General features: G+C 47.6%; 1 protein-coding gene across 1 annotated transcript; it reads left to right on the top strand.

Annotated features, from left to right (window-relative positions):
• On the top strand, positions 1-5,900 carry cnot8 (CCR4-NOT transcription complex, subunit 8). The gene is made up of 7 exons (XM_080014406.1): positions 1-34; positions 1,683-1,917; positions 2,329-2,522; positions 3,860-4,021; positions 4,119-4,263; positions 4,377-4,487; positions 5,577-5,900. Exons 2-7 carry the CDS (start codon positions 1,801-1,803, stop codon positions 5,703-5,705), a joined length of 858 nt encoding a protein of 285 aa, XP_079870532.1. The 5' UTR covers positions 1-34; positions 1,683-1,800; the 3' UTR covers positions 5,706-5,900.
• The last annotated feature ends 5,538 nt before the right edge of the window (positions 5,901-11,438 follow it).

Below are 11,438 nucleotides of genomic sequence, written 5' to 3'. Positions count from 1 at the left end.
AGCCCGAGAGGAGGCGAATCCACCTGCGCACCAGGTAAAGCCGCTGTTCTGGTTAAAAGAAAAAACGCACGTCCACGCAGCCGCTGCCCGGATTTAAATCTCTTATTCTTGTCAGTAAAACAAAAAAAAAAAAAAAAAAAAAAACCGCGCTGCGGAAAAAGCCTCTCGGTTAGCCCTGACAATGTGTTTGCCACTGGGAATAGTGGGATGCTAGCGTTAGCGGCTAGGCTAGGCTAGGCTAACACGGATCCCCGTACCGGTGAGAAATGTTGTTTAACTTCACGCCTTTAAAGTCACACTAGATGTTTTTAAACCGGTGCGATGAGAAACGGTGTTTAATGTTCACACGCCAACCTGCCAACGGTTTGATGCAGGTGTTTATTTCCCGCACAGCGGACGCTTTCTCCTGGTCAGTAAAGATGTAGATCGTTACGATTAGATTAGATAATTAATACCGTTAATCGATGAAGGTCAGGGAGTGCTGGGAGAAGTGCCACCACCTTTTACTGAAGTCTAGTAAAAGTGAAAGCATCACTGGTATTTCCACTTAAGTAAAAGTACGAGAACTTTTTAAGTCTCTGATACTTATTAAAGTACCTACTGTTACCTCTTTTTCTGCAGATGATCATGCAGATCACGATAACAATCTATAACAAGACTTTCCTGGACGAATTGTAAATGTGTGCTTGACCTGTGTGGCCATTCATCTGTGCATGTAGGAGCTGGGAGGGGGTGTAGGAGCTAGGTGGGACGGTGTAGGAGCTGGGAGATGGTCTAGAAGCTGTGAAGCATTGTAGGAGCTGGGAGATGGTCTAGCAGCTGGGAGACAGTGAGCCAGGGAGGACTTCCTGAACACTGAACAAGAGTTGGTTCAGCTTCTTGAATCTTGAACTCACACAGACAATTCATTCTGTCCAAATTATTTATTGGTGGAATGCAAAGAGTAAATCAGTCACAGTAAATTTGAGTTATGACAAATGCCTTTTTGCCTTGGTCTGTAATTTATCCCTCAGTGATTGTTTTCAGTTTGAGAGTTAACTCACTCGCCCAGTTTTTTTGGAGAGAGACTCCTGACCCCCAACTAATTTAAAAGATTTGATCAATTTGAACTAATTGTTTATGAGTCGTGGATCACTCTGCCAATAAGCAAATATTGCTTATTGGCATTATCTGTGTTTGTGGTGTTTTTAGAGGTGTCAGATTGGCGGTGTCGCCTATTTTCCCTTTGGAAGCCACTGGGGCCAAATATTACTTATCTTTTCTTACCATTACATCTGAAGTTCTGTGGCGGGAAAAAGTACTGTTTTGATCTAGTCCAGTTCCATATCTTACTTCTTTCCATATCTTTTTTTTTTTTTTTAGATAAACTTGTCTCAGAAGGTCTAAAAAGTATTGAATTTAGCTCTCTGATACCTGCAGACACAGTGTGTAAAGATGGGTACAAACATGGGGCAATTTAAGGTTTTCCAGACAAGCTTTCAAAAGCTATTCTATACAATACATTACGAATACATTGAATATCATATATATTTATTTAGTTATTTATTTCGATGGGAATAGGCCTTTCTATTGAGACAGTACTGACGGCTTTATGGAAACGACCCAGGGTTGTTCTCGACCGTCCTTATGTTTCTCCTTATTCATCCGTTTACTTAAAAATTTTCTCTCTTTCCTTCCACGAGTGTTGACTACTTCCATCGCACTGTGCCCCTCCCCTCCTCCCCAACACCGCTGAGCGACCTCAGGATCCAGGACCTCCAAGGGTTTTTTTTTTTTAAGGCCGTTTCCTCAGCCGCTGAAATGCCAGCCGCACTCGCAGACACGAGCCAGATCATCTGCGAAGTCTGGGCGAGCAACGTGGAGGAGGAGATGAAGAAGATCCGACAGATCATCCAGAGCTACAACTACATCGCCATGGTGAGGGAGGGCCGACGGGAACCGGGGATGAGTTCCTCGTCATAAATGGGTCGAAGTAACTTTTCAAATAGTCAAAAAGAAGTGAGTTGTTGGTCATCCCAATCGGTCCCCAAACACAGCTTCTACTAAAGTAATCCATTCATAGTCATAATAATCCATTCATAACTCCCTAATTTCTGGCTTAGTTCCAGTGGTGGTTGTCTTCACTTCACTTCGTTTTGTCTCGCACACATTTGGCCGTGGCATATTTGAGCATTCTGCAGCTGAATTCCTGTTGAGATCCATCAGAATTCCAAGAGGTTGTTTTATGCTCTTGGAAGGAGAACGTGGGGTTGGTTATTAATAGATGTTTTTAGATGGAACCACCCATGCATGCATCCCCAACTAAACTCCTCCTCCTCCCTGTGGCAGGACACGGAGTTCCCCGGCGTGGTGGTGCGGCCCATCGGGGAGTTCCGCAGCACGGTGGACTACCAGTACCAGCTGCTGCGCTGCAACGTGGACCTGCTGAAGATCATACAGTTGGGCCTGACCTTCATGAACCAGGACGGGGACTACCCGCCCGGCACCACCACCTGGCAGTTCAACTTCAAGTTCAACCTGACGTGAGTCACGCTCCGCCCGGTTCCCCAAAACGGATCTTAAATCTAGTATAAATGAGTCTTAAAAGGTGTTCAATACGTAGGGGTGTCACGATTCGATTTGACTTTTGATTTCAAGGATTCGATTTTCGATTTAAACATATGTATTTTTTTTCCCAGCACTGACGGCTGAGCCATTGTTAGTCTATAGAGACTTGATTTGTAAAGAAAAAGACTTGTTTCTCAATAAGTAACTTATATTTGAATATTAAAAATGACTAATCAAAAATATAAGAATATTTAAACAACACACCTAAACAGTCAAGCACTTTAGCAAAACTAGACTTTAGAATAATTAACAGTAAGTTACTTATTGCATTACCTTACTCACCAAAATAAGCTCACAAAAACGGAAGCAATTTTTTCCAGGGGGGGAGGCTGGTAGTGAAAGGCAAATTACAACCTGTAGCTCCGATCAGAGCCACCTTTTCGTCAAACAAAGCAAATGAAAACTCTAGATGTATTTAATTTACTCTGTTTCCTCCTGCTGCTCTGCTGTGGAGCAGATCGCCCCTGAAAGGAGAAAAAAAACAACAAAAAAAAAAACCCCACCTGCGTTCTCACGGGTAGCGGTGCGGTCCACGAGCCGGTGGTTGGGAACCTACGCACTAAAGGACATTCAGGGTTTATTTCCCACTTTCATCATCACATCAGTGGAATCAATGGACGTTCTGGTCAAAGACACTTTTTCCTTGTACACAGTGGAACCCTGGAGTAGAGGGAGAGGGGCCGGTGCGTCCTGAGTCTCCGCCGACGCCGACTTCACACTGTTACCGGATTATTTGTCTCCCATGTGCGTTTACTGTGCAACAAACTGTATGAATTTATATCAGACTTTTAGCTATTTATTTATCTATCTATTTATTTATTTAATTTATTCACACACACACACACACACACACACATATATATATATATATATATATATATATATATATATATATATATATATATATATATATATATATATATATATATATATATATATATTTATATATATATTTATTTATTTATTTTGTAATATTCAAATTCTACTCAAATTTCGTTCCAGGTGGGCGGGTACAGTGTGGGTAGAGGGATGCGGTGACTCCAAGTCGGTTTCGGAGGGGGCGCACACGGCATTTGTTTACCGGTGGATCTTGGCCGCTGACAATACGGTGTCGGACACTATTGCCCACAAAAACATGGGGAGAATCGCGACCCCGCTTGCCATTTGGAGATCGAGCGCTCGTCTTTTCGGCCGATTTTTTCGAACCTGGAGTCGGGACACCCCTGTTACCGCGTGTTTAACTGTCTTCCAGGGAGGACATGTACTCGCAGGACTCCATCGACCTCCTGCAGAACTCGGGTCTGCAGTTCAAGAAGCACGAGGAGGAAGGCATCGACACGCTCTACTTCGCCGAGCTGCTCATGACGTCGGGGCTGGTCCTCTGCGAGAACGTCAAGTGGCTCTCATTCCACAGGTGAGAGATGGGGCGGAAAAAAATGGCTGCCCGAAGGTTAAACGTCTCTGCGGACCGTGAAGCCCCCAATCGCCCCCCTTTGTGGCTCTCCTTGCAGCGGCTACGACTTCGGCTACCTGGTGAAGCTGCTGACGGACGCCCGGCTCCCAGACGAGGAGCACGACTTCTTCCAGATCCTCAACCTGTTCTTCCCCGCCATCTACGACGTCAAATACCTCATGAAGAGCTGCAAGAACCTCAAAGTAACCTCGTCAGCTCACTCCGTCCCGGTGTCTCGGCATTTGGCATTGAAACCTCGATGATCTTGTTCGGGGAGTTGGGCGCCCTTATTAATGGATGACTCTTCCTGCTGCAGGGGGGGCTACAGGAAGTGGCAGATCAGCTGGAGCTGAAGCGGATCGGCCGGCAGCACCAGGCCGGCTCGGACTCCCTGCTGACCGGAATGGCCTTCTTCAGGATGAAAGAGGTACGGAGGCTAAACTCTGCAGCTCGTTGGGACTTCTGTTTTTCGGCCGTCCGCTAAGGGGGCAGTAGCTCAGGAGGCAGTGCGGGTCGTGTAGTAAGCGCAAAGGTTGCCGGTTCGATCCCCGGCTCCTCCTGGTAGCGTGCTGATGTGTCCTTGAGCAAGACGCTTAACCCCCTAACTGCTCCCCGGACGCCTCTACATGGCAGCCCGCTGCTCCTAGATACGTCAGATACCAGGATGGGTAAATGCAGAGAAATTGCAAATTTCCCCGTTGTTTCCCCGTTGTGGGACTGATGCAGGGGATGGTGGCTCAGGCGGTAGAGCTGGTGGTCTAGTGATCCAAAGGTTGCTGGTTCGATCCCTGGCTCCTCCTGCTAGCATGCTGTAGTGTCCTTGAGCAAGATATTAACCCCTAATTGCTCCTGATGGCTGCGTCCGTCGGTGTTTGAACATTTGTAAGTCGCTTTGGATAAAAGCGTCTGCTAAATGAAATGTAATGTAATGTAATGATAAGGGAATATGAAAAAATAAATAGAAAAATAACTGTTAGCACATTTCAAAGCTGCAGCCTTGCTCCTGTGGCACTTAAAGAACCCAGCTTTTGAGGTTCTGGTTGCTGACGTCACAGGTTCTAGGCTCGTCGGCTAGCTCAGTGCAAGGTTCCAGGGGTGCTCAACGAGCCTGGCATTGAGCTGGTCGGTGCGATGCACAGCTTCGGTGGGTGGGGGGTGGGATGGGGTGGTGGTATCGCTTGAAGAACTCGGTGGTGGAGGCGCTGGAAGGTGTGTTTCCCTGAGTTTGCGGCGCGGCGAGCTCTTCCCCTCCGCGGCTCTCGCATTGCGCTAACACAGCCTGCGTCTCACCAGCCTGTTGCTATTTCGGTACTGGACATGCGGTGACGAAATTGGTGTTGGTCTTCTCTGAATTCCGGCTAAAAGCGAATTCACCCCCACCACAAAAAAAACGTAGCGTCCCTGTGTGTCCAGTCCAATGTGTTTGAGTGTAAATTCACCTTGTTGGCGATAGAGGGGGGGGGGGGGGGGGGAGAAAATATCAGCAGCACTACTGATGAGTGATTGATGTTTCCAGCTGTTCTTCGAGGACAACATCGACGACGCCAAGTACTGTGGGAGGTTGTACGGCCTGGGCTCCGGGTTCAGCCAGCCGCAGAACGGTGTCTCCGGCTCGGCGCAGGATGAGTCTAACAACAAGCACTGACCAGGACGCCGCATCTTTTAACCCCCACCAGCAGGCCCCGCCCTTCCTGCCCCCGCCCCTCCTCCTCCGGACTCTCGCTCGCCCTCCATCTCCTCGCCCGTCCCTCGTTCTCTTCCTCCACAAACTGGACTGTCGGTTCCACCGCTCGCCCCGACGGAAGCTTTGCTTTTAATTTGAGCGTTTCCACCTTCCCCCACCCCCACCCCCCCCCCACCCCCAGGTCACGTTCAGTGTGAAGTCAACCATTGTGTGTGTGTGTGTGTGTGTGTGTGTGTGTGTGTGTGCGGGAGTGTGAGAAGTTATGCTGGAAGTTGGGGGGGGGGGGTGGAAATTAAAACGTTCCAGTTCGATGACAAAAATAATGTTTTAGCTTCTTTCCACTGAAAATACGTTTTAAGGTGTGTGTGTGTGTGTGTGTGTGTGTGTGTGTGTGTGTGTGTGTGTGTGTGTGTGTGTGTGTGTGTGTGTGTGTGTGTGTGTGTGTGTGTGTGTGTGTGTGTGTGTGTGTGTGTGTGTGTGTGTGTGTGTCCCCAATGGTTGAGTGTTTTTAAGAGGCCACACCCCCCTCCCCAAAATGTCCTCGTTGCAGATTGTTTGTGGTCGACGTTGTTTTTATGTCATGGTTGTTTTAAACACTTGTACATTAAATTGTTTTCTATTTTCAATGAAAGCTGCTTGTTGCTTGGATGTACAGTACCAGTCAAAAGTTTGGACACATCTACTCATTCCAGGGTATTTTCTTCATTTTCCACGTTGTAGAATGACTGTGAAAATTCCAAACTCATTTAACACACGGAAATATTGAGTTACCAAAAAAAAGTGTTCAACAAACTTATACTTTAGGTTCTTCAAAGTGTTGCCTTCGTGACAGCTTTGGCCTTCTCTCCACCAGCTTCGAGAGGTCGTCACCCGGAATGTTTTTCAATGGACCTTGTTCAAAGTAAATATGCGAGATGCCTGTCCTCAATGCGTTTGATCCTGTCAGTTGTTGTGACAAGGTAGTGGTGGTGCACAGTAAATAGCCCAAAATGGTTATTGTAGTCTTTGTCGAGGACGGCTCAACTAAGCAAAGATAAGCCGCGGTCCATCGCTTTAAGACATGAAGGTCGGTCAACCCGCAAAATTTCAGGAACTTTTGAAAGTATCCTCGAGTGCCGTCGCAAAAACCGTCCGGCGCTCTGGCTTCCGTGACGACCGCCGCAGGAAAGGAGGACCCCCTCAGAAATCACAAGGTTTCCGGCGACGGACGCATCCAGCGGAGACGAGAGTCGGGGGCCCCCGCGGTCGAGTCGCCGCGAAGACACGAGAGGAGACGAGGCGGCGGGCGGAAATCTGTCTTCGGGGCCCGAACGTAAGATTCTGGGTTCTAGCCGCCGTGTCTTTGTGGGGTGGGGTGGGGTGGAGAAAGTGTGACGCGGAAGGGAAACAGATTGGAAACACTGGTCCAGGTTGTTGAAGCTGATTTGATATGAAAGCATTAAAACACGGGTGTGAAGGTCTTCCCCAAGTCTAGTCGGTTTGTTTGTATTGCCAATCCTGTTGTGATTTGGAGTAACACCCACCAGATACATAGAAAGATAGATAGACAGATACATAGATAGACAGACAGATAGATCGATAGATAGATACATAGATAGATAGATAAAGCCACCGTAGCCCTCCTCGACTGCACAATATAGGAATGTTATTCACCGCTGCTAGACCTTTCAGGGCCATTCAGCACGACAGGCGAGTCAGCAGTATGCGGGTGCCCCCTGCCCAGCATCCAACGACCCCCAGTCTGTTTACACCACCCTGCCTACCGCCTCCTCCACCTGCCGGGACGGCAACTGCCGCCGTGAAAGCACGTCGAGCCAAGAAAGTGGGGAGAACATTGCGGATCTGAGGATTTTGTTGCTGTTCCAGACCCTCAGGACACGGACTGAATCTCTAAGGTGATGCTGGGAAGGAGCACGTTGGGTGGATTGATGGAGTATGGATTGATGGATTGAGATATGGATAGATGGATGTAGAGAAGGGTGGATGGATGAATGGATGGCGGGATGGTTGTATGGGTGGAGGGATAGACAGGTGGAGATACGGATGTCTGGAGATACCATATGTATGGATGATGATGGCTTGGTTGATGGATGGGCTTTGGATGGAGAGATGGATGGACAGGTAGATGGGCTGGATATCCAAGAAGGGGGATGGGGTCTTGGATTTGTGGATTTGTTTCTGTTGTTCCAGACCCTGAGGACCTGATGGGCTCTCTAAGATGACGTTGGGAAGGAGGGCAGCGTGTTGGATGTATGGATGGATGGATGATGGATGGATTGATGCATCATGTCATACTAGTGGAGCACAGACAGACCTGAGATCTAATAAGCCTGTTAGGGTGGAGAACGACACACAGGATTTAGTAGAGGGTGAATTGTTGTAAAGGGATGAATTGGAATGGATTTATGGTGGTTGTATGTCCAGAGAGATGGGCTGGTGAGTGTCTGGGGAAATGGATCGATGGATGGGTGTATGGAGAGGTAGCCTGGGTGGATGGACGGATGTCTGGAGAGATGGATAAATGGATGGAGGTCCGGAGAGATGATATATGGAGCAGTAGATGGATGGATGATCAACGGATAGATTGAGAGATGGATGTATGGCTGGGTAGGTGGGTGGATGAATAGATGGATGGATGTCTGGACAGGTGGAAGGATGATCAATGGATGGGTGGGTGGATGTCTAGAGAGATGGACTCCTAAATGTATTTAGATATGGATGGATGGATGGATGATGCATGTATCAGTAAATGGATGGATCGTTGGATGCCTGGAGGGCGGGACAGATGGACTGATGGATAGAGGTGGGGGTGGATGAAATAGTAGATGGAGGGATGTCTGGAGATGTAGACGGATTCATTTTTGAGAGATGGAAGGGTCGATAAACGGATGGATGTCTGAATAGATAGATGATGGATGGATTATTGGGTGGATGGGCGGCTGCATGGGTCACAGATGGATGGACGTCTGGCGAGATGGACGGTGGACTCATGGACGGATGGGTGGTGATATGGATATCTGGAGAGAAGAATGGATGATGAAAGGATGGATGGATGGATGCATGAAAAAATATCAATCATGAAAACGTGAGGGTAATTCTCTGAGATCCAGAGTGGGGTTGCTATGTCCCTGTGCGCTTTGTGTGACCTTTGACCTTGTCCCCCTGGTGACCTTTGACCTCTGACCCCCAGATGTCCCTGAGGCGGCGTCTGCTCTCGGTGCTGCTCTGCTGCGTCTACTGCCTGGCCTCGCTCTTCTGCCTCCGCCCCGACCGCAACACCTGCGTCTCCGTGGGCGCACGGTGGGTCCGCCTCAGGGCTGACACGTGTTGAGTGTGTATAAGTGTGTTTGTCTATTGCGTCTCTGTCCAGCTCTGACCTCTCTCTCTCTCTCTCTCTCTCTCTCTCTCTCTCTCTCTCTCTCTCTCTCTCTCTCTCTCTCTCTCTCTCTCTCTCTCTCTCTCTCTCTCTCTCTCTCTCTCTCTCTCTCTCTCTCTCTCTCTCTCTCTCTCTCTCTCTCTCTCTCTCTCTCTCTCTCTCTCTCTCTCTCTCTCTCAGGAATCTGGTGACGGTTTTCCAGCAGATTTACCAGCGAGTGATGCGTCTGCTGAGAACCACTCTCTGAACGCCGGGACATTGTGCATCCACCGCCGCTTTCAACCCAGAAAACGCCCTAAAGGTACCCCCAAAACACCTGGAAAACATCCAGGAAACGCCATAAAGATACCCCCAAAACACCCGGAAAACACCCTGGAGATACTCCCAAAACACCCTGAAGATACCCCCGAAACACCTGGAAAACACCCTGAAGGTACCCCCAAAACACCTGGAAAACAACTGCAAACACCCTTGAAGATACCCCCAAACACCTGGAAAACAATCAGAACACCCTGAAGATAGCCACAAAATACCTGGAAAACACCTGGAAACACCCTGAAAATACCACATAAACACCTGTAATAAATACCCCCTAAAACACCTGGGAAACACTCAGAAGATACCCCCAAAAGACCTGGGAAACACCCTGAAGATACCCACTAAACACCTGCAAACACCCTGAAGATAACCGCAAAACACCTGGAAATTACCCAGAAAACGCCCTGAAAGTAGACCCAAAACACTTGGGGAAAATCCCATAAACACCGTGAAGATACCCCCAAAACACCTGGGAAAACACGCTGAAACACCCTGAAGATACACCCAGAAAACACTTAGAAAACCTGTGACGATGCCCCCCCAAACACATGGGACACACCCTGAAGATACCCCAAAAACACCTGGAAAGCATCCAGAAAGCACGTCAAGTCAAGATTATTTGTATAGCCCTTAATCACAATGCAGTCTTAAAGGGCTTCACAAAACCACATTTCACGTAGGAACCAACGCCACCCCCTGGTCTGAACCGTCATCCGGGCAAGGAAAAACTCCCAAAAAACCCTTTGGGGGGGAAAAAAGGAAGAAACCTTGAAGGGACCACAGAAGGAGGAATCCCTCCTTCAGGATGACCAGGCTGCAATTGATAGCGAGTGGGCAACAATAATAATATGATATGACAAATCATAGGATATTGGACTTCTATGCTATGCAATTTAAAAGGTAGACACTATGAGGGTCTATTTGCTGGTGCAAAGCGCCGCAGGTAGACGCCTCCAGGGATGTGGTCCTCACCCGGTCCGATGCAGGTAGATCGCAACAGCCTGACGCCCCCATCTCAGAGCAAAAGAAAAAGGGGCGGGGTTAAACAGAAGCGGGTTAATATCGAGACTTCATGTACCAGGACAGGTGTGGTTAACACCCAGAAAAACCCCGAAGATACCCATAAAACACTTAGAGAACACCCGGGAAACACCCTGAAGATATCCCCCAAAACACCCGGGAGACATCCAGAATGCACCCTGAAGATACCCCATAAACACCTGGAAACACCCAGGAAACACCCTGAAGATACCCCATAAACACCTTGAAACACCCTGAAGATAGCCCCAAAACACCTGGAAACACCCAGGAAACACCCTGATGATACCGTCAAGACACCTGGAAACATCCGGGAAACAGCCTGGAGATACCCCAAAAACACCTGGAAACACCCTGAAGATACCCCAAAAACAGCTGGAAACACCCTGAAGATACCCCAAAAACACCTGGAAACACCCTGAAGATACCCCAGAAACACCTGCACCCATGGAAGTGCAGTCGAATGTTAAAAATGATCCGATTGATCCAACTTTGGGGAAAATCGATTTCTCGACAATAGTTAGCCAGCTGTGTCTCTCAACTGTGATGGAAACAAACATTCCAAGTTAGATGTGCATTTATTGTCTACCGATTGACAGGTTTGAGGATTAATTATCAAGTAATTCAATAATATACGGTATGTTGAAATGGAACCATGGCAGCAATGTGCCAGCAGGGGGCGCCAAGTTCACTTGTCTAAAATCCAGGTGTGAAAATGATTCCGCTGGTTTAAGAAATGTCAAAATATCATGAGAAATTGTGTTGTTTTTTTATTTTTTATTTTTTTTCTTGGAATAAAGATACACTTTGAGATGCAATGAAAATGGTTTTAATGGTTAAGAATGAATGACATGTTGAAGGGAGCATTATTATAATATTATTATCATCATCATCATTATTATTTTATCTTTTTTTTTCCACACGGTAGAAGTGAAGAACAAGAACTGGCCACGTGTGTGAGA

Source organism: Zeus faber (genome assembly GCF_960531495.2).
Source record: "Zeus faber genome assembly, chromosome: 14".
Taxonomy (NCBI): domain Eukaryota; kingdom Metazoa; phylum Chordata; class Actinopteri; order Zeiformes; family Zeidae; genus Zeus; species Zeus faber.
Note: the sequence above shows the minus strand (reverse complement) of the source record. Positions and strands in the feature narration are given on the sequence as shown.